The 23269-nt window shown below is 37.1% G+C and overlaps 1 protein-coding gene across 3 annotated transcripts in view; it reads left to right on the forward strand.

Annotated features, from left to right (window-relative positions):
• Positions 1-23269, forward strand: part of MACROD2 (mono-ADP ribosylhydrolase 2) — an 893688-nt gene that overhangs the window by 265270 nt on the left and 605149 nt on the right. For all 3 annotated transcript variants that reach the window (XM_087774714.1, XM_087774715.1, XM_087774713.1), the window contains exon 5: positions 5611-5727. In XM_087774714.1, coding sequence (XP_087630840.1) covers positions 5611-5727 — 117 coding nt within the window. The remainder of the gene's footprint in view (positions 1-5610; positions 5728-23269) is intronic.

Here is a 23269-nt window from a genome sequence, read left to right on the forward strand (position 1 = left end):
TGTTTTTTTTCCCCTGGTTTCCACATCCGTCTTTGCAATGGGCATTTTTGAAAGGTCCACAAGGACTGAGGGCCTGTATACCAGAGGTGTGCTACAGTCTGGGCGAAACAGCTTCCTCTTGTGTGTCCCTAGCACTATATCTGATATAATGACATTTTTCAGTTTTTACTCACTCCTGGCATTTACCATGTGGAAGAACAGTACTGTTTCATACCTAAGTCATGCACAGTTAACTTTCTTAAATAAGTAAATCTCCTGATTTTCCTAGTGAAAATGAGAAACAAAAATCTGGAAGAGCACCAGAGAACAGGAATTACTATGGAAAAAGAATATACAGATTCTTGAAACATAACATGATAAATCTGCATATGTTGTTTACATTGTAACTTCAATTTATCCAGACTTGCACACAAGGTCACAAAGAAGTTTGGGCCTTATTATTCCTGAGGGAATTTGTATTTTTTTTTTGCTGTGGTGTTTGATTACCTTACCCTTTTTTATTGCCATCTGCGCTGCAAGGCTAGTTTTGCTGAGGTTATTTTTTTTTTTTAAGCAGCATCCCATGATACCCTTAATTTTGTGTTTCCTGTGCTTTTGCTTCATTTGCAATTTTAAGAGATTTTCTATAAGAAATAGATTTATTCTATGTTGTACATCAGTAAATTAGCTAGTTTTTACTATATGACTTTAACCCTTTTATTCTGGAGAACAAATACAGTTTCTTTACAATAAATTAAATAAGAAATTATTTAACCTTTTAGCATCCTTTAGTGTGCAGTGTAGAAAGATGGTGTCAAAGATTGACATATTTTTTGTTTAACACATTGTTTTTAGTACGCTCTCATTTTGCCTAGGAGTTTTATTTTGATGCTTGTTTTTGTCCATGTATTTTAAGCAATTATTTTCAGGTGACTTCTTTGTGCAACCAACACCATTGGCTGCAGTAACTTTGAGAAGAGTTTTTCTTCATTAGAGGCTTCTGCTGGATTGTTGGGAGAACAAAATGCTGTCCCTAGTGGCTCCTAAAACTTATAGATGCATGCGATGAGATTGCTAATATTATTTTTAATGAAAAAATGTTGGAGTAGTACTTTTAATAGCTTTACGCAAGCATGAACAACTTGAATTATAGAGCTAAATCTTAAGCTCCTTGAGCTGTTCCTCAGCCTTCAAAATACAGTTCATGTATGCAGGACTTCAAAACTAAGAAACCCCTTTCACATGCTCATCCAGCCAAGCCATGGTGAAGCAGTAAATACAGAAACCCCATTTGTATGGGGTCTCCATACGTGACAGTGCAGTGAATAACGGGATCATATTTCAAAAGACAAGTCGACCTGCTTAAGTCTTTGCAGTCATCTGAAAGCAGAAGTGTTGTATGCTTTTTCAAAGCATTTATTTTACCTCGAGGTAGATCATGGGAAGCATTAGGCAGCCTGGCAGCCTGCTTGTTGGGAGTGGAATGCAGAAGAGAAGAGGGGACCATCCTCTTCTCTTCTGCATTCGCCACCTCGCTGGTGGCCCTGGGCAGGAGTCATTCAGTATTAATGCTGTCAAAAATCCTTAGAAATAACTTGGTTTATAAGCGTGAAACTTAGATCAAGAAGCACAATATCAATGAGGATGGTTAGCAGCTCTGTCTTTAGTACCTTCAAGTGTTGCCAGTACTTAGAAATGCCAATTAATCATCATGCAGACCGGAGATGGGATTTCTTGTCAGTTATGAGTGATAGTTTTGTCCGTGGGATTTTCCCACATCTTTCCCATAGCTGTGAAATGGCAGGTCACTAGTGTATAGAAAAGACCCAAAGTATATATATGATTTCCATAAACCTGGACAGGAAGGCAGCCTGTAGAAAAAAGGCATACTGTGAAGCAGAGTGGTAGCTTCGAAGTAAATGACATTTTTAATTGGTTGTAAAAAACAGCAATAATGCATAATTCCTTCTCACTGTCACATGACGCAAGTCAGATTTGACCATAAGTGCCTGGCTTTTTCAGCCAGTTGCACAAAGAAATTCCAGGGAAGGAAGAGTGGGTTATGGTTTAACGCTTTCCAAACCTGTTTTGAAAAATACAGGTGAGCATCTATATATCAAACTGATGATACAGACGAAGTATCTGAAACCAGTATATCAAAGAGTCTTCACTTTCCTATAAAAGTAATTTGGCAGCATGCTGTTATTACCATGTAAATCTCTTCCTCCTTACTAACAATAACGACGTATCTTTGGCCATCACTTTTCCCTCCTGAGGTTGTTGCTGTTATCTGTAATTTCCATAAAGTTTCCACGTTAACAATGCTTACTTCTCTGTACACTTACATTACTAGTCAGTGCACACTTGCAGAAAACAAAATATCTCACGTAAATGCTTTGTGCATGCCCGTTCCATGTTTTTGTGAATTAATACAGCTAAGACATGTTTTAGCAGAGGCTGAAGTATCACATTTAGATTTGCTAATCTACTCTACCTTTGCCAATTTTTTTCTTTATGTTATGCAGAATGCTCATATTTGGCAAGATATTTCACCGCTTGGGTTTTTGCTGTAAGAATTATCAAACTTGTGTTATAGATTGTATTTATTATTGGAAACAGAATATTTCTAGCATGATTTATTGAGTTATCGTGTTAAATGGAAAATGCATACGTAGGTCATCTCTGCTCAAGTATTTAATAGAGTATGGTAGAAAAAAGAGGTTATTCAGAAAATTGTGGGTGGTGTGGTGTTTGGGTTTTGGGTTTTTTTTTTTTTTTTGGTTGGTGGTGGTTTCCCCCCCACTTCATTCTTCTATGTCATCAGTCAGGGAAGTATATCAAATGCTAATGCCTACGTTTCCATCTATGCCTGTCTGGAATATTCAATCATTTTCTGTTATGCCACCTTTATAAGGGAAGTACACACGCCTACTTGTTTGGTTTTGACAGATGTCTTCTATTTTGCTTGTCATATGTCAAAATTGGTTATGATAGAATTGATTTTCCTCTGTTAAGAATTTGATTTTTTTTCCCATTATGTTTTCATCTTTCTGGAAGCTGCTTTGATTATAAAGACGGGACATGGACCTGTGTGGAGCCAGCTCCAGGAAACTAGTGATAGACCATCTGTATCCTAGCTGCATGTGCATTAAGAGCATGCGTCTTCCATCATGAGATGTTTTATAGATTGGGAGCTGGGACTGCCTATGTGTTGGCCGTCACAGCTGATCTGGCACGTGGTATGTTAACATATTGGGTATGTTAATACATTGCAGATTTAGAAGCGGTGATAAATCTGTGCTTCTACTTCCCTGCCAGAGTCAGTGGTTCCTTTTTGTGAGTTCTGTTGTTTGACTGTGCTCTGAGCTGGACTTGGGTTAAAATGAATGGAGTTTGGGGGAGAAGAGGTTGATTTATCCAGATGAGTTGGTTGAGAGGGTAGTTGAACAAATGATTGTACAGACACTGCTCAAGGGAGGGTGCCTACTTGCTAGGGACAAGAAGGAGCTTGGGGTGAAAATGATTAATCCGCTGCCAAGGAAATAATTGCATGGACTTGAGCCCTTTCCAGGGCTCCTGTCACTCCTGAGGTGAAAGACTTCTTCCTCTGTAAAGAATCGTGCAGAAAGTGCTAGTCCTAAGCATCAGTGCTGTTTTTATGTTAATGTCTCAGGAAATATTAATGTTGGTAAAGATTGTGGTGGTGGTGCTTACGAAAACATACTTGAGGTTTCAACGCATACTAGTTTACATATCCTGCTTGGTTTGGAAAAGCATTTAGTAGTTAAGTTAAAATAATTAAATTGGATATTATGAGCACAGGATAGATTTCAAGCATTCTTTTTTCCCCTCAAGGTTACAAAATATTATTCTTGCATTAGCACCTTGGAGTCTGTTGAGCAGAGATTTTGGGTGAGTTAAAACCAAAAGTTCAGCTAAGGTAGAGTAAGAAGACTTGGCATCTTGGCATAGACAGTGCGCAATGAGCTTATGACTGCGGGCTTGGCATCCACATTCTTTTCACTATGAAAATTTTAGAAAATTTCATTGAAAGTGCAACATCACATGATTCTGTAATTATCTGTCTAATATAAAGTATTTCAAAACGATGTTTTAAAAATCAGTGGCACTGTGTCCAGGATGAGTATGGAGTATTACAAGGAACTGCTTATCCAGTTTTACTGTGTCATCTGAATACTAACTCTGGCATAAAACACCTCAAAAAAGGCAACTGAGTTTTTAACACTTAGTAGGAGAAGGCTTCATTCGGAGAAAGATGTTATCTGCCCCTCCGCTTGGGAATATGTGGCTTCAGGGAAATACTTAACACCTTGCAAAACCAGCTATGCCCTTAATGCAGAAAGGCCAGTCATCGTTTCCATTCCAGCTTCAAAAACCATCTCGGGGTGAGGGAGTTACCTGGTCTCCCTGCATCCCAGTGGGCAGCGAATGGTCGGTAGGTATGCTGAGTGGCCAAGCCTTGTATTGCCCAAATCTTGCTATGCTAGACTGTAAAAAGCTACACAGGTTATGCTATGAAGAGATTATGTGCATCTCTTGAAAACCCATCTACACTTGGCTTTTCAAACCTTTTCCGGTTTAATTGTTTCAAACATGCTGTTGGGTACTGCTGTAACTTTGAACTGGTTGAATCTGAAATAAATACTGAATGATATGCATACAGAATCTTCCTTTCTTGTCTCTATAAGTATTTGTTTAGTCTTTATACTTGAGCTTATTTTACCTTTTTTGAATTGATATTGTAGTTTATATGATGATTATTTCTTGTAGTTGAACTTCTTCATTGCTGCTGACTTAGGGCCTTACTGTAGTTAGTATGTTCATGCACACGGTATTTCCCTTATTTTTTTTGTTTCCTTTTTCTTAAACTTTTTGCCATAATTACAGTAAATGATTTCTTTAACTGCACGCTGAGAGGGCGGAAGTGCTGTGCCAGCAGCCTTTTTTCATTCTTTGCTGCTGCTACTATTCTTTTGCTGGCTCCCGAGGGTAATAAGATCTATGCACTCTACTAATTTTCTTGCATACTTAGCTGCAATTGCAACCTTTAGTAATTATTATTTAATTAACTCCAAAGTATTGCATGAATAATGCAAAATTTAAAAAGTATAAAAAAGAAAAAAGGTCAAAACAAGGTATTTTTTTATATTTCAAATCTGTAAGCATTATTTCTTGGAATTTTTGTGTAAGGCATTAATAGGACAGTGACATTAAACGGTCTGCATAATTGTAGAAGTATCAGAGGTATGTAGTAAAAGAGTTTGGCATTTAGCTGGGGATCAAATTTGTTTTCATAATTTGTAGTGAGAACTTCTTAGACCCTTCAATAAGACCCTTTTCTAATATTTAAATTTTAATTCTGCTTTACCTTTTCTAGGTGTTTTCTTTTCAATTAGCAGAAGTTGACTAAATGTTATTTTTTTTGATAAACACATTGACTAATTCTGGCAGAAAAAATGTTTGTATATCTTTAGATATCTACCTATAGATCAGTAGGTCTGCTCTGTGAATGTAAAAATGAGCAGTAAATTTACGTGGCCGTATATTTGTATGAAGACAACATAAAGACTAGCTTTTAATAAATAAAAGTTTCTGGGTTTGCTTTTGTAGTGGATGGCTGTATACACAGAGCTGCTGGGCCCTGCTTAGTTGCTGAATGTCGCAACCTGAGTGGCTGTGAGACTGGACAAGCAAAAATTACGTGTGGATATGACCTACCTGCAAAATGTAAGTCAGCCCTTTCTCAGCGTTTTCTTTTTGTTTTAAGCACGTGGAGCTGGTATGCACGCTTTATTTCCCTGTAGTCTAATTCAACAAGGTATTCATTTTACAAAATTAGCAGTGGGACTTAATTAAGCATGTTCTGTAATAATGTCTTCCCCTCAAAGCAATTCAGGCTTTTCTGAACGATTATTTCACCTATGTTATCCGATGAAAACCTACATGTCTCTAAAATATAAAGCATCCTTCATGTTTATTTTTTGCAAGCTAAAACATATCCTTTCATATGCATAATAAAGGATTGGAAATGCTTTATGAAGTATGAACAAAATATACATTATCATATTTATGTTCCATCGAGACAATTTTTGGAAATGTTGCATATTTCATATTCTTCATGCAGATTCCTTGATTGTGAATACTTTGAGAGCCGAGGAGATCAAAGTGATGTATTGTGTTTTCAGCTGCTACGTAGAGGCTGATAGGCAATTACTGTGAAGGCATCTGTCACACTTTAGCTTTCAGCAGAGTGCAGCTCAGTGTTGGAATATTTTTGCACGTCGGAAGTGGGATTGTCAAAATTCCCATCCTATTTAAAATAGGAAGATGGCTATTTGACCTTGTTGCGTAGATGTTGAGCTTGTCTTGGAAAAAACTAACATGTTGACAGCCCGTTGGTTGGCCAGTCTATTACGTAAGAATAAAAAGTAGGAAGTCTCTGCAAGTTAGGATCTTACAGAATAGTACATTAAGATCAGATGATACAAATACGAAGAAAGCATTACAAACAGCATGTAACTAGAATTCAAGATCTCTTTTTTTATGTGCAGTTTGCACAAGGAACATAGCTCATTCAAATGTATTTAGATCTGCTCTCTTAATTTATTCTACATTTTTTAATGTAAAATCAAATGCTGACTGCAGTAGCAGGTATCTTTTTAGGCTCCTGTGGCCCTTAATGCCTTAGGTAAAGAAGAAAATTGTGTTCCCAGTCATTTGTTGGCACCTTCTATGATGATGATGAGAGCTACCAATTATTTCTTGGACAGTGATAATTGCTATATACGGGAAAACTTTGCTATATTTTATACATACTTTTACGAAAGGTTAATTTGACTAGAGGTCAGGGAAATTGTTGAGGAAGTCTCCATGTGGTAGTTACGTTAGGTTTGTATATGGCCAAAATCTTTACCAGGTTCCTACAAAACTGATAGGATTGTTTGATAACACATTGTAATTTACTCTACTGCGGATTTTTCATGTTTAATTCTTCCCCTTCATAAAAAAATATCTTGGGAGGAACGGAAAAGCTGCTCATCCATAGGTGCATAATTCCTCCCATGTATTTTAATGAGAGAAATTAAATACAAGGTATCAAAGCAAGGAGCACTGAACTGTAGTAGAAAGAGAAAGGGTCATATCCGAGGCGTGGCCTCCCTTTAAATTTTATGGCAGTTTAATGGCTCTTGCTTAAGTTAGGTTTGCAGAATGGGATCCTGTTTGAAGAATATAGGAAAATTTTTAGGTTTGTTCTTTATGTAGGAATAATTAAAAAAAATGAGAAAACCCATTATCACTTGCAGTTGGAAATAAAACCTGTAAGCAGAGAAAGAGAAAAGTCAATATTCTGCTTAATCAATATTCTTAGAAATTGATATTGCATCAAAGACATGTCTGTTTGTATTTGATCATGCATCAACATGAGAGGGGGAAAGGATACATTAACTGACAAACAAGCACAGGGGGAAAAATGTAGTTTGCATGCAGAGGCTGAGAATTAGATACTCTTGATTTCTTAGGTTTTTTCCTTAAAACATATTTATGTTCACCAACTGTTGTTTTCTTTTACTTTTCCCTTTAGAAGCTTTTGGTTGTAGGCTCATTAAATTGTTGCACCTTTTAGACCATTCATCTGAAAAAGCAATCAAACGATCAAGATGCTGTTTTCATATTTTAAAGAGCTATAGAGCCACTGGATATCTTTTGTCACTCTGTGTCACTTTGTCATATCAGTATGACAATTTAACTGTGGAAACTCTTTTACATCTGATTTTTGTGATGAGAGCAGCAACATGACGGGAGGTCCGGACTTCCCCATCCAGATGCGCCGTGATGCAATTTTGTGTGTCAGCAATTTGTTGAAGGTTATAGGTGAATGGATGACTGCCAGCTTTCACAATAAGTTTGCTTTTCTCTCATGTGTTTGTATATAGGAGACTAACTACAATAATCCATTAACAGTTTGAGTAGTGCAATGATTATTTTGTTGTCTCTGCTCTTCTCGTGATTGTAGTTGGATGAGTAATGACAGTAAATGTGAAATGTATTTCCTGTGATGATGAATTGTTATTTTTTTGTTATTTAACAGAATTGTAAAATGTTACAATTGTATTTCCTACCCCTGGGATTTTCCCATCTCTAGTTCTCGATCCTGAAATGCTTCGCTTGGAAGCAGTTTGCTGAAATCAGCAGAGCTGCTCTGGGACGGAGCAGCCTGCATGTGTGCTGTATGAGGCAGGATTTGGGCTTAAGCTGAGGACTCCATGTTACAGAAGATTTAGCATTCAAAGATCATGCAGCATATTGCTTTGTTTTATAGACAACTTGGAAGGAAGTTGGAATTAAAGTTGGCATTTGAAGGGAAGGTATGCTTTGTTAGGAAGCTGGTAGTTGGTAAATAAAAAACACTCTGGCAATCTCCTTTATGATCTATTGTATTTTTATTGAATACTTTGCTGTGTTTACTTAGGTTAAATAAGAACAGGTCTGATAAATAATTTCTTCACAAAGGAAAAATTGAAAAATAATGTCTGACTGAAAAATGCAAAGATTTGGGGTACAGGCTAGCTTTCTGTGATTTGTTCTTGTTGCATTCGAGTCGGAGATCAGTTTGTGAAATACGCAAGTAACAGTAAATGTTCAGGGAGAGAATACATGAAATAGTTCATTTTTTTTCCTCGCCTTTTTATCCTAATAATGTGAGCAGACCAAGATTAACATGTCTATAGCCTAGAGATGTTGCTTTATGAACTTTTCAAGATACATATTTTTGAACACCAAAAAATGGTCTCTATGAAAATAGAAGTGAAATCAAATTGAGTTTTCTAATTACCGGTTAATATAACGTTCAGTACAGTTTTACAGAAGTCGGTATAATCACCATCTGCCTTCTGTGCTGCAAAAGCCTACACAAAGCCCCCCGAAATGCCAATGAAGTTATTTGCTGAATACGTAATTTGGTTGATGTCATCTATTGTTGTTTTTCAGCAAACACCTATGCAGGCACCCACGTTTTCATAGCACTTTGGAGGGCTGAAAAAGGCAGTGCTTTTTGCTCTGTGATATTTTCCTTTAATGTTCTCCCAGACCGATCATCAATTACTTAACTTCTGTACTTCATACTGTTGTTGCTTTTAAAGAAAAGTTCATTCTAAATATTGTACAATTGGTCTTCAAACATTGAGCAGTACTCTGATACCGTCATGCTTTAAATAACAGATGAACAGTATCTGTTTAAAGCTCTACAAATGCTTGTTTTCTTTCTCATTTGATTAATAGTCTTAGTTGGCTCTACTGGCAGAAAATGGTCTGAATCTAAATTGTGTTTATGGCTGGAACCAAGGGTCCATAACAGCCTCATGGCTTGTTATCTGCTTGCAGAGGTCCACCATAAAAAAAAGACCCTGTCAGAACACATTAAAACATACAGTCCCCTTCTGCAAGGTATCTGACGGGCTTAAAACCAACTGAAGACGTGGTGACAACATCCAACAAAGGTAATTGGTACCCCAGCCTTGGCAGGAAAGGACCCCCAAACTAACTTTTTTCTATTGTTAATATGTCTAGTAATGATTTCTTTCTTTTTCTGAAAAATGTTTGATAATAAAACCCCTACACCTAGGAAAATAAAATCTGACAGCCTCTAATATGGGATAGAGCCAACCATTGGTAAATTAAATCTGAAAGGTGGACTTCCAGTGGAGGGACCTTGCTGGAAAGGCTAGGCAGTTTCTAATACATTGGTTTATGTCATTAATAAAGCTATAATATTTTGAATAAATTTTTCTGTTTGCTTGATATTTTCAGTACTTGAAGCAATGTCCTGTAGGAAATACCATATATAGCATAGTCTTCTGGTCCAAAGTCACTGTGTAGATCAATCTGGAGTAATAATGTGAACGTGCTCTCAAAGACAAGTCCTGCTGTGAAATAAGTAGTTGGAGGAGTGCTAGTATTAAACACAGTAGGAGGAATCAGCCTTTAGATTTGTTTAATCAGATTAAAAAGTGGAGATTAAAAAGTAGAGATTAAAAAGTGTGCTTTTATTATATAGACATAATTTTCTGTATTTAAAAGATGAATATTTGGAGGGTATTATTTTAAAGTAAGGCTGTAAGGGTAGTGATCTTAAATCTCTCCATATTTTATTGGAGATTGCTTACAGAGCTGTAATTAAAAGGTTGATTATGCAGAAACGGAACTCCAAAACTCTACTCCAGAAGTGATCAATTGGAAAAATGGGGCATAATATTCAAGCATATTATCCAAATTTCCAGGATTCCACAAAGAACTTTGATGACTTACTTTTAAAACCTTAGTTGATATAATAATACATAAATTTTGTTTCAAATAATTCTAAATTTCTGATATGTGAGAGTCAGAGAGATAGTTCCTTCTGCGTGATTCTGATGTGCAGGAGAACGTTATCTTTGCATGATTGTTCAATTTGCTACATCCCTATTTGTTCTGCGAAGAGGTAAGTCTGGGAATTGGAAAATAAGTCTGGGAATTAAAAAGGAAGGCATTAAAAGTGAGCAATGCGTGGACAAGAGAGGAATGCTTAGAGAAGACTAATTTGGACTCCCAGTTGGTCAAGCTCCTTGATCTTCTCCCACAATTGCTTTTAAACATTTAAGTGAAAACAGCTGTGCCACCAGATGCATAACTAGACCAAAGTTTGATGAAAGTTCGGTTGAAAAAGGCTCCCGATAAGCATAGGGTGACACAACCATTAATATAATTGAGGCTTCATAAATGTTATGATAGTTTTCCAGGAGGGATGTCTTTATACTCTTTGTCTTAGCTGCGTAGCATCACATTATTGTCAGCATTGTGCCCAAACTGCGTGACACCTACTGGAAAAAAAGATACAGCCGGAAGAAGCTCTGGATAGGTATTTCCTGAAACAGTGCTGAGCTGCAGCAGCTGTTTGCTATCCCCTTTTTGTATTTCTTAAATCTTTACCATTGCTTAAATATTTAAAACTAAACTTAAGATGAAGCAAAGCAAGCTAATATTAATCAATGGTCCAAGACCCCTTGTTCCTGAGCGATATTTTTGTTGTTTAGGTTTCTTTGGGAAAGGATTTTTTTATGGTTAACAAAACTACTTACTACATATTTGTGTTTTTCTTCTGAGTTGTGTCTAGATTGCAAAGAGGTTTTTTATAAGCTCAATTTACGTATTTTATGACCATTTTGAAATGATGATGTCTATATTGTGTTTTAATTTGGTCTAATTGGCTCCAGTAATCTTAATGACCTGCTGTATTCACCATTAACAATAGCATACATTGCATATGCTGTAAAAGTGTTGGAAGGGAAATATTAATTAGTTCTTTGGTCCTAAAACCTGCTTAGATTTTTAGAGAGGGTTTTATGGTATACTGTGAAGCTTTATGGCTTGTCTCTCCCTTCTGTACACGCGCCCCCCCCGCCCATACACAACAAGGGAGAAGTTAGGACTCGTGGCAAATGATGGGGGAATGCATTTATCAACTTGAACTAAACAAGTTCAAACATCTCCTTCTCTTCCAAGTCTGCTCAGGGGCTGTCATCAGTTTGGGTAGAAAAGGGACAAGTGCTGTAGCTACCAGCTGAAATGCGTCGTTATGAATCAGCAAGAATCTTCCATCACAAGAGTATATGGTCTTTGTCCTTGAGTTTGAGCCTAGCTCATGTATGTTTTTTAATGGATAACTTCTTTAAAATTTAATTTGTGAATGGGCCGGAGTGCGCGTTTATCAGTGCTCCGTGTAGTGTCGTGCTGTGGTTAACTTATGGCATGTACTGCTGGAAACCCTCGTTTCACATCAAATTGTTCAGTTAACAAATGTACGCGTTGTGGCTAAAGGAAGTGTTTTACTATTGATCCTCACTGCTAAATCTAAATCCTCTTCTTCTGGGCATCACTTGTTACAATCTGCTCGTTGAACGCTGAACTCCAGGACAGGAGTAGGCACAGACAAAATTAAGAGGAGGACTGAACCATGTGCTCAGTAATTGGGTCCACCATTGGCTTATAACGTCTGTGTTAATACAGTGTAATGGCAGGCGGTAGAAACTTGATGCCATGAATTTGCCTCCCTGGCCTTATTTCTGTACAGTTTCTGCAAAGGTCTAATTCTCGGTGTTACTGAAAGCAGTTACAGAAATGAGTTTGCAGTGTAGTGTGGCGGTGACGGGAGCCCATGCTGTTTGGTACCGCAGCTCCCCGGCATCGGTGTCCAGTGTGCCGGGGTTCACCCTCTGGATACCCCCTTGATGAAACAGAGAGTAAGTTACAAGGTGTAAACACTTTCCTAATGCTTAATTTATATGTAAGGTGCTGTTTAAAACGTCTCCTAATTTGGTGAAAAATAATTTGCACTGGAATATGCCTTTCCACACGGGTGGTGTATAGTCATTCCTCAGGCATGTTGGCACTGGAGCAGGGCGTTGTGCCCCTTAAGGCTAATATATTTTATTTCCTCCATACTTGGATATAGTTGGTCCTTTTTACTCAAATAATAATAATAAAAAAAATAGAAAGTCTAATGCGCAGCAGAAAAATAAACAAAATTCTGATCGCTACAGTCAGCTGACAAGAAGGGGTTATAATGGGTTGTAATGGAGATGTTTATGCTCCTGTAACTGCAGCAGTTGCTGGTGCTCCCCCTCTAATACGTTACCTCAGTAGCCAAAACCTATGCTCAGTACTCGAAAAATTAATCTTTGATGCATGAGATTTTGTCTGCCTGAATTTTGCTTGTCTCATTTTAAATGGTGATAGAAATTGCTTACTGTAGTAAAACACAACATTAACCTCATAGTGTGTTGGCACTTTGTGATTTATGCTGGTTTAGTCTCTGAAAAATATGCAGCCTGTCTCCCAAACCTGGATTTAGCTTATAAAATATGTTGGCACAGGCTTGGGGCTTGAATTGGAACACTAACTGCTGATCCTCCATCTCTCTAGGGTAGGAAAAAAGTTTAAAATTGTAGCCTCTCAGAGGCCATTAACTTCATATCATTTCTTCAGATTAATAATAATTATATTATTGTAGCTGGAATGTTTTAAAAACAGTACAGCCTAATTTTCTTTCTTGCAGGCAAAGTATAGGATTCCTTTTGGTGCTGAATCTGCGTATTCCTTAGCCAAAAATACGACAAATTATTTGCAAATGGAAATAATCAGATCATGGGTAATAAATAAGGACATAGCTATTTTCATTCTCCTAGTTTTAAATAAACCAAAGGGACTAATATGGATGTGAAAGGTGCTGTGATTTTTTTTGCGTTATCCTTCAGTCGCCCACAAACCTCACTGTTTACTTGAGGTTTAAAGCTGCTAATTTTATTTTTACTTTTTCTGAATATATTTTGAAAGAATCTTACAGGTGAGAAGAGGGACTGTTTCAAGAGGAGTTCTTTACCTGTAATCTAATTCCTTTAGACTGGTCTAAAGTGGATAGGATGGGAAGGTTATGTGAAATGGTTTTAAAAAGATCTTTGTTTCACTGAGCAGAGGAATTTGAGGCTGTTTCACATAAACCAAGTGCACAGACCAAAACATGTTTTTTTGGTGAAAACTGAGGTCAAATATTCGAAACTTCTCGTCAGGAAGAAGACATCAGGTGTGAGACTGCAGGGCATAAATAATGTTTTAATTGCTGTAGGAAAGAATCTAAATACTGATTAAGCAGATAGTAAAAAAAAAAAAAAAAAAAAAAAAAAAAAAGATATTATTTTACATGCTGAAGATGCTGTTTCAGTACTGGTGAAAAGATACCATCATCCAGGACATTTTGCCTTCAAGTATGGGGATCAAAAATCACATGGATTTTTTTGTTGTTGGGCAGCACTAGAAATTTATGAGAAATTAGTTCCCCATTTTTTTAGATTTCTGATAGCATCCCTCTTTTCTTAACATTGTCTTCACACTCAGATTTTTTTTTTTTTAGTTTTGTTTGAAATATTTCATACAAGTTGAAGAGGATACATTAGGTTTTATGCTTTCATATCTTCTTACCTTCTCAGATTCTTGCCTTTCTTTTTTGGTATTTGTGAGTTTTCAGTGATGTTTATGAAGATTCTTGAGTTATCATCAGTGATCTTGTACCTTTCTACAAAAAAAAAAAAAAAAAGGAAAACCAAGTGGTGGAGGAGATACATTTACATTACTGTATATCTGTAGCTATACATGTATTTATCTCTATGTGCGTTTATATTTTGTCTGTGCATGCTAGTCAATGTTGCAGATTATTTACACCATTGCATGACTTGAAAATGTCCTACCACTTATACTCTTCTGGATAGATGGGAGTATCTTTTAGGTTAATTAGCTGATAAGAAAAAATAGGTTCTGGATTCAATCAAAAATCAAAAAAAATTGATTTTTGGCCATTTTCAGAATACTCGGATAAGAAATGTTAGTTTTTAGTGGTTGCAGCACGGGGCTCTTAGCTTGCTGGACTAGGATTGAAGTTTCACTGTTGGGAATATAGAGGAACTTTGAAATGCATCATCTACAGGGCACAGCAGTCACTCTGATTTGGGCTTTACACCTTTCTGGATGTCTTTGAATATTAACAAAAATCCCAAACTGTAACAAAAAAGACCCAGTGGTACTCCACGTGACTGATAATAGTTGTAGGACCAAGTTTAGGAGGAAAGGGTATTAATGCAAGATACAGTACTTTCAGTGTAAACTTTTTTATAGCTGTTTCTGCCCACATGCTGGTTGGTAGGTGTGTATAATTTGTATAATATAATTTATGCAGTAAGAAGCCAGAAGAAAGTGTTAATTAAACAACTGTCACCAACTTTGAATTACATCTTCTTACGTACTCTTACTTAGCTATTTGTCATGCTACAAATCTCTCTTCTCGCTTCTCGGGAAAGTGAGTTATACTGAATTCCCTTTAACCTCAGACACAGTGGTCTGAATTCTTACATTTTTTACTGATGTGTCAGAGAGATGGACAGAGAAATGTCCGACCATTTTAATGTTTCAACGTGGCAAAAAAGAACGTGTTTGATACATCACTGCACACTTCTAAGTGTGCTTCCTATTTAGTTTTCAATAAAAATAGTTGGTAGCTTTCCAAGGCTTTTCCAGGCTTATGAATAAATAAATATATACATAAATGAGAAATGCTTTGCAACACTAAAAATAACCTCTTTGATATCCAATTATATGTATGTCTGCCTGGATCATATTTATTTTTTTGCAACTTTCTTACTACACTTTCAGTATAATTTTATACAGTGTTTGCATTAGAATTAAAACAGTGAGTCGGTTTTGAGAAAGTAAGAATACAGTAAGAATATTGTTTGATATCTCGTAGCCTGCGTGGGCTATAAACAGCAGGTCATCAAGACTGTAAACTGTTTAAAGTACCCATGAACACAAAGAAGGAAACAGTTTCATGTTGAAGCTTTTTGTTTTAACAGCTGCATTATTCATTTTTAATTCTCCAGTAGAACTGGGGAAACTCCGCACATGTTATATGTGAAGCAGAGAGGGAAAAAAAACCTTGAGACTTCGAGAGGTGTCATGGATAGCAAAATAATGTCATATAATACACTCTGAAAGCCCGCAGTTTTGAAAATCACAATTCATTCAAGTAAAAGATTGCATTTGTGTCAGGTGTAATCCTGTCAGAGGTGTAATCTTGTTTAAAGCAACTTTTTTTTTTTTTTTTCCCCACAAAATGGAGCAGAAATGTTTCCAGGGAAGACTGTTAATTTAAAATTAATTTGTTGTAATACAGCCCTATTCATGAGAAGCTGAAAGTGAAGTTAACACAAAATTGACTGGGGAGCCATGAATATTGTTGCATTTCTTTCAGTTTAGAGAGTTGAACACAAACAAAGATGCAAAACAAGTGACTTTAAATCAAAATGTTACACTTGGCAATGAAAGACAACTTCAGAAAATGAGTTTTGGCTTTGAACGATTGGCTACAGCTTAAGAATAAAACGGCCTCCCCATCACTGCCAGGACCCCTCCTTATTGCATGGTTTTTCAAGGACATAAAAAATCCCCTCTTGTTGTGATTTATTGTTAAAGAATATTTATTACCTGTCTTGCTTAGGGACTATATAAATGGAGACTGCATTTGACATAAAAATTAGTTTTAGCCAAGACTGATGTTTCCCTCCAGATTACAAAAGAAAAACAAAACAAGACAAAAAAACCACCCCAAACCCTCCAAACAACAACAACAAATCTTGTTTGGGTTAAAATTTCTACAGTGGTTATGGTTAAAATGCTTCCAGTATTGTCCTTGCCTTCCTCACTAGCTCATGCTCCTGAGTTAAATTAACTTTTGTATGGCACAGCCACCGCTTTGGCCTTTCTTGGATTTGCTGCTTTTGGCAGGGGAAGGGACCTATCCGCCACCCCAGGCTGGGATGTGAAAGAAAATATAAATTATGTTTGATCAACTGGAATGCCACTGTGTTAGTATGGGAATAATTAGGGTAGTAGTAAAGAAAACTTATCTACAGGTTTCCCCCCCTGGGGAATTCAGAAGCATCAGAGAAGAGGCAGAGAAGATCCACGTCGAAGCGTCAGGGGTCTGTGAATCTTACAGATACTTGGATGTCCTGTTGCAGCTTAAGATCCACGAGTCCTCTTTCTTTATGGAACTTTAATTATGCAATTGGGGTACCTGGGTTTTTCTCCTTTTTTAAAAGTTTAAATATGGAACTATGTAAGTTCCCCAGACACTTTTTGTCAAATTAATGTAATTTGTAACACTTCAAGATCTCTAAAAACACAGTAAGCTTTCATCTTATCTTTTCCCTGTCTTTTTGTTGTTGATTTTAGACAATACTTTATTTAGCTTTTCTACCAGATGGTTTTATCAAAAAGAGCAGTTAGTTCATGGGTCAGAGAATCTCTTGTGATCATACATACATACATAGAGGGTGAGGCTGAAAATGAGAGAGGGCTTTTTTGGGTTTGGGGTTTTTTTCGTAACAATATTTTAGGGGCCCAATGACTATGAATAAGAAATCAGGGCAGCACAAATGAGTAAATCCCCTGTATAGCAGACACAGCGTGTTCTGAAAGGAAACCCTCTAAGGTGGGACAAGTCCCCACCTCATATACCAAAGAGCTTGGGGGACTTTGGCCTTTTTCACGCGTCGTGATGCTGCTCGGTGTGTCGTGTGTTCCTGTGGCGTATGAAGAAATTGTAGCTGCAGAGCTCCTTCTGCTGCTGTTGCTCTCCTTCTCCCAGACAGCTCAGAGCTGTGCTCATGCCTAAAAGGGATGCAGACTTTAAGCGCCTGTTTAAAACTGAAAAATAAAAAAACCCCTGTGTGTAACCCACATTAGACAGGTGGGTTAGCATGACAGCAAGGGGAAAGAGAAAGTTTCCAAATCTGACTTAGGCTGACTGTCTTTTAATAGAAGAGGAACATAATTTTTTCAGTTTTTGGAATATTCTGTGCTTAAAAAATATTCGTTGAACTAGTTCCAACTGTGGACGTGACTTTTGTATTGGAGTAACTTACCCACTGAGAACAAACTGAGGGTATCAGTGCATTTCAAGTAATCCATTGAACCAGCATCAGTTGGTAATAATTTTCTGTCACTGCTTTTCAGTGTAGGGTTTGAAGCAGAAGTGTATAAGCAAATGGCTCTGTAACCCATTATCTAATCTAGTTCCTCATAAGAATCCTATTTTATTAAATAAATGGCAAGTCATATTAGACGCAGGTGTGGTAAGCCCCTGTGTTTTTTTTCCAGCAGCCTGCCAGAGCGAGCAGCCTGAGATTTCGACGTATCACTGTAAAGTGAATGAATTGTTTCCTAATCTGCCCAGTCTTTTAGGAGGTGAATTCGGTGGCTTTAAAACTGGAAAGGCTTTGGGCAGGGCCAGTTGCACTGAGCCTTGCTCCGAAACGAATGCCTCCAAGGTGGTCAGCTCTCGGTAGTGCCATTTTTGGCCACGTGTGTGGTACACGTTTGTTCTCCTTCCACACTTGCCTCACTTTGCCATGTTATCCAACCAGCCTATGGCAGAGGAATTCAATGTGTTTCTTTGATACTGGGCCTTGCATTTAACTATTAGTTCCAGGCTATCCTTAATACAAACCAGTGCTACTGCTCATTTGGATTATTGTGTATTTTATTGGAGAAATTGTAACAGAGATGTGCTGTTGATGTTTGGAAAACAATGTATTTACCTACTAGTGTTTTAAAAACTAAAAGCACCCCTGTTGGCTTACAGTAGCTGGATGTTCAACAGCAAGAGCTGTGATTTGGCTCCAAGCCCAGCATCCATTATATCTTGCACTTTTAGCCTCCGAATTGCTAAAATGGCAGGTGTACAATTAACAGATTTAACTATAGTGTCTCTTATCTAAATGCTGTGCCTGGCGAGCATATTATCCCTCCCCTACCTATATGTTTTTCTACTTCTTCAAACTTTCCATCCCTCTTTCCACCACTTTCTTGGGCAGTCACTTTTAGTGGTGATCTCTCTATATTGTAATTGTGTCTTTTCATAGACTGGCAGAGCATCCTCGATCAGTTTAGTATTTTCCCAACCATCTCTCACCCTTTCTCAGCTGGCTTTCCTTCTTCAATTCATTGTCCAGCTTGCTTCTGTTTGATGTCAACTCTTTTTCGATTTTTTTGATTTTAGCGTTTACCTCTATTTCTTCCTTCCACCTAATAAAAGGAACACTTCCTCTTACTACAAAGTTGGGTCTACATCTTGGGTTTCGTTACAGTCAGTCTAGTTGAATTAAGGTTTAGGGTTTATTCCTACTAAATGTAAGAGAAGCATCTGAGCTTGGGCTATAGAGAGATGGAAATGTTATCATCCCAGAAGCAAACCAGTCCTTTTTCATCAGGTGTCTGTGTAGCTAGGCTCAAGAATTTCCAGCTGAACCAATATGTTAATTCAGGCCGTAGTTATTTCACAATACAAGTTCAATAACTAAAGATGTTTTATTTTACATCTTGGTTATGCACCTTGCTTTAATGTATGCATGAAAAAGATGATTGACATTTCTTTTTACTGCATGAGGTGCAATATGTGCAATACTCTCTTCTATACATACAGGGGATACCCCTTCATTTTTAACAGTCACAACTGTTGAAGCATTGCTTGTATATCATTGATCAAACCATACACATTTTAAAATGCATTCCTTCTGCTTCCTTCCTATCAGATGTTGAGAAATGGTTGATTGCAATTTCTCAAAGTTGCAAGAACTAGTCTAAGCTTGCCTTCTGATCAAATAAAGTCTTAAGACATAATGCTTTATAACAGGCCAGACTCTATGATTAAACACACGGAGTTTTAACTTGTGAATACTTGACCAAATAAATGCCATAATCAACAGGAATAGATGGCATGTGATGATTTGCTGGGTGTGAAAATCCTCCCTTATTAAGGCATTTGTTACTTACTTTCATGACATAGTTTCATCTGCGATCAGTCTCATAATATGCATAGTATAAAATTATCAGAGTTTGTTTGGGGTGTTTTTTTGTTTTGTTTTGTTTTTTTAAAGAAACCATGGCTGTTCAGGTGGTTGTGTTTTGGGTTTTCGTGGAGAATTATACGTTCAACTGGTGGGCTGAACAAATATTTCCTTACCTTGCCTACTGTAACATCAGTCGTGACTAGTTATCCTATTAAAAATGTCTTGAGACTTTGGTAAAAATCATGCTTTTCTCCCTTTTTCAGTGATCATTGCTTTTGAAAGCTAGAGAGACTTCTTTGTTTCTTCGCTTTTAGTCTGAAACAGCATGTGTTTCTTCAGTCTTTAAAATGCAAGGTTTCTGTGTAACCAAGGATTGTGAGATCCTTTCTTTTGCACATTTATGTTTGAAGGTATTCATTTGAGGATAATTCCAAGTAAAAAGAAAGTCCTTGTAGCACAGTGGATGTCTGCAGGTGTTCTAATCTCCTGCTATATCACTGTCTGGGTGATTTCACCTTCATGTTTAGGGAGTTCATTCGGGCTAATCAGGATTGGCAACTCTGTGCAAATGAGATTGTAAATGAAGCTTGAAAGTGGAATTTATTTTAAAGAAAATATTTGGATTAAAGAGACTGTGATATATTTATCGTTCTATTTTCCTCTTCCGGCTGAACACTCTTAACAGTTCCATATTTTGGTTAATTATATTAAGAATTTTAAAAATGCAAAAGAAATTGAGATGGATCACTAACACATCCAGCTGTTTTTTTTCCTGAATATCAGTCGTACTTAATGCATTCAGAACATAACTGTAATGTATGGAGAACTCAGTCTTAACTAACAAGCTGAGAGAGAGATGAGTAAATTGGTTTTCCTTCTTCTTTTTGAAATTTTTTCTTGAGAGCAATTTTCTGAAGGGAAAAAGGTTAAATTATGGGTGCCATTTAGGTAGCTCTTTTTTTTAAGAGCCGCAAGAGATGTTAAGTGCTATTCCCCCCCCGAAGTCCTTGCTAAACTCGGTGAAGTCAGCTTGAAAACTGACAGACCCTTCATGAGTAGCTTATCTTTATGTTTAAGACTTGTGGAATTTACTGAATCCTTTAAGGAATAAATGGGATATACTTTATACGTACAGATTTTTATCTATTTCCTTTTCTTTTATTGACATTACATCAGCATGCAAGGTCAATGAAGTAGGCATGGGCTTTCTCTATTCCTGCACCATGCTGGCAGCGCTGTTCTGTTCTCACAAGCACTCCCAGTTCTCTTTCTTCAAGTTTCTACTTGACTAATGAAACGTTTGCATTGCTCTTTTGCCCAGTTCCTAACAATTCCCTGAGGAGCTGTTTTCACTTTCTGTAGAGCATTTACATTTTATCTTTGTAAGAGAGGAGTTTTGGCATCTATTCTCTTTTGTACCTTAATGGGATTGATTTCGGAGTTACCTCCACAACCATTCCTACATTCCTGCATAAGTATAAACCTTCAAAATACATGGAACAATGACGTTTACATATCAGAAGATTTACTAAACTGGAGAACAATAAAACGTAGTGAAGCAGGAAACTTTAAATGATGTGGAATGATTTTTGAAGCTTATGTCAGTTTTGTTAGAGCTTTAATTTTACATTCCTATACTTTTCAGAGTACTTGACAATAGTGAGCAAATAGTAGGGTGTACTTTTTCTACTTGGAGAAAGGAATGGAACAATTTAAAAAATAAAAACAGTGTCTTGCTTGAGAGGAATGGTGCTTGTTGTCTGAGACTTCTAAGACCAAGAAAGTTCAGTTTGCCCTCTGTTAAAGATGTCATTTCAGCAACCTGAACAAAGTGGTGGCGGAAAATTTTTGCTTGGAAAGCCTTTTTGGGAGCTTAATGTAGTTTGCAGGTTTTCTTGTGACATTTAAAAGCAGCCGGTTAGGTTGTGGCAGTGACAATCCTTAGTTATGCAAGCAGAGATTCGTTTTCTTTCTCTGGCTTGTGCCCTTCATGATAAGATGGCTACTGTAGAGTTAAATATGCTGTCTGCATAAATTTATTTCAATATCGTGGATAGCACTACGATTCTGTATGTTCATATAGCATACGGTCGTGTTCTTCAAATAAGGGAAATCTGAAGGGAAGGAATTTTTCAAGTACATAAATGAGCACAGATCTTTCTGGAGGATAGCAATTTCTGCCATTCAAATAATTTTGTGGTTTTTCCTCATTTTTACTGGACTTACCCAGACATGGTTGATATGTGTAATTCCAAAATAATGGAAAGGATAACATTGTGGAATGAAATGCCCTCTTTTTGGACGAAAAAACCACAAAGCTGGAATGCTGGAATTAAGATTGGAATAGCTGGGAAGAAAGACGGTTTAAGAGATGTATAATTTTGAAGACAGTAATTCTTTACAGCTTGAGCTGTCACATTTAAGACTTCTTCCTACAGTAGAATATCGGAAGTTACCAATTCAGATTGTCAACACAGAGTAAACAGTCAAAATAAATTGAAATTGCCCCATGTGAATCATTGTCCTGAGGAATTTGAAAGAGAGTAGTGTTATTGAGATATGTTATTTTCGCAGCAGGGAAAGCAAACTTGCCTTCCCAAGACTTATCTGTCACTTCCTAAATACCTTATTCAAAACCATGCGTATATTTTCATTTGTTTGTGATAGGCACAGAAGTGGGAAGTCCCCATTCATCCCTACTGCTCTCAACACAATATTTAACAAGGTTGACAGGTCTTGTAATTTGTTTGCCGCTTCTATTCTTTCGTTTCTTTTTCTTCAATTCACAAAAGAGCCGTATTCCAACTCCTGTCACTTTATGTGTGCTAAATTCCCTTCAAGTGAACCTTCATTTAAATCTCAAATCTTTTGCTCTGAATTAGAAGGTGGCTGCACTTACATGAATAGATTTTAAGGATGAAAATAATAAGCTTCGGTAGCTTAAAATTTTATTGCCTAAATCTGTTACTACATACTAATTCTAAGCACTCCAGTGCTGATTTAAGATCTTACTAGACGCCTTTTCAGAGAGATTGCAGAATGAGTGCGTGGGTACTGGGCATATGGGAAAATCTGGCCACTAAATAATTCTGTAGATTACAGAAAAAAGGCCTTGTGGAGCCTGAAGAGTCTTGCTTAAAAGGTGCCTGGGGTTGAAAATTCAGTCCAGCAATCCATGATTGCTACAAGCATCCAAATACCTTAAAAAAAGGTTGCAGCTACTTAATGTGGTGCATTGCTTGATGGAAGATATTGCTGTCAAACCTCCAAGTACACATTTTCGTTGCCTGGGAGTGTCACCCTAGCTGTATAAACTTTAATTAAGGGCTTAAAGCATTATGTTGCAAGGGAAGAGGGGACAAAGGAGAACAGGAATTGAGACCTTTGACCAAATATAGAATTTAGGCCAAAAAGTTGCCTCTTAGCTCCATGCCATTTTCAGTGTTAAAATTCAGTGAGATGTAGGAGGAATAATTGGGTGATGAGTTGCTGCATGAAAATTTTAAGGAGTTTCTGTTTTGTGGCTCTACGTCAAGAGTTTTCTTACTAAGTGATTGTTTCATAGAATGAGTGGAGAAGTGGTTGAAAACGTGGGTATATTGAAGCTTACTACAGTAAACTATCATTAAATGATCAAGATCATTTGCCCTGTGTAACACTTCTCTGCCTGTGGTGGTTTTCTGAACACCAAATCCTGTAAGGCTCTGGGTACCTCTAGAGCACGGCTAAAAATCTCAACTTGCTTTACAAGTTCTTGGCACCTTTCAGGAGTGGATGGAGGAAGAATGTACCAAACTTGTTGGAACAGAGCAATCTATGAGCGCATGGAAGAAATT

Source organism: Nipponia nippon, unplaced genomic scaffold (genome assembly GCF_047370975.1).
Source record: "Nipponia nippon isolate SJK-2023a ecotype South Korea unplaced genomic scaffold, ASM4737097v1 scaffold_4, whole genome shotgun sequence".
NCBI lineage: Eukaryota > Metazoa > Chordata > Aves > Pelecaniformes > Threskiornithidae > Nipponia > Nipponia nippon.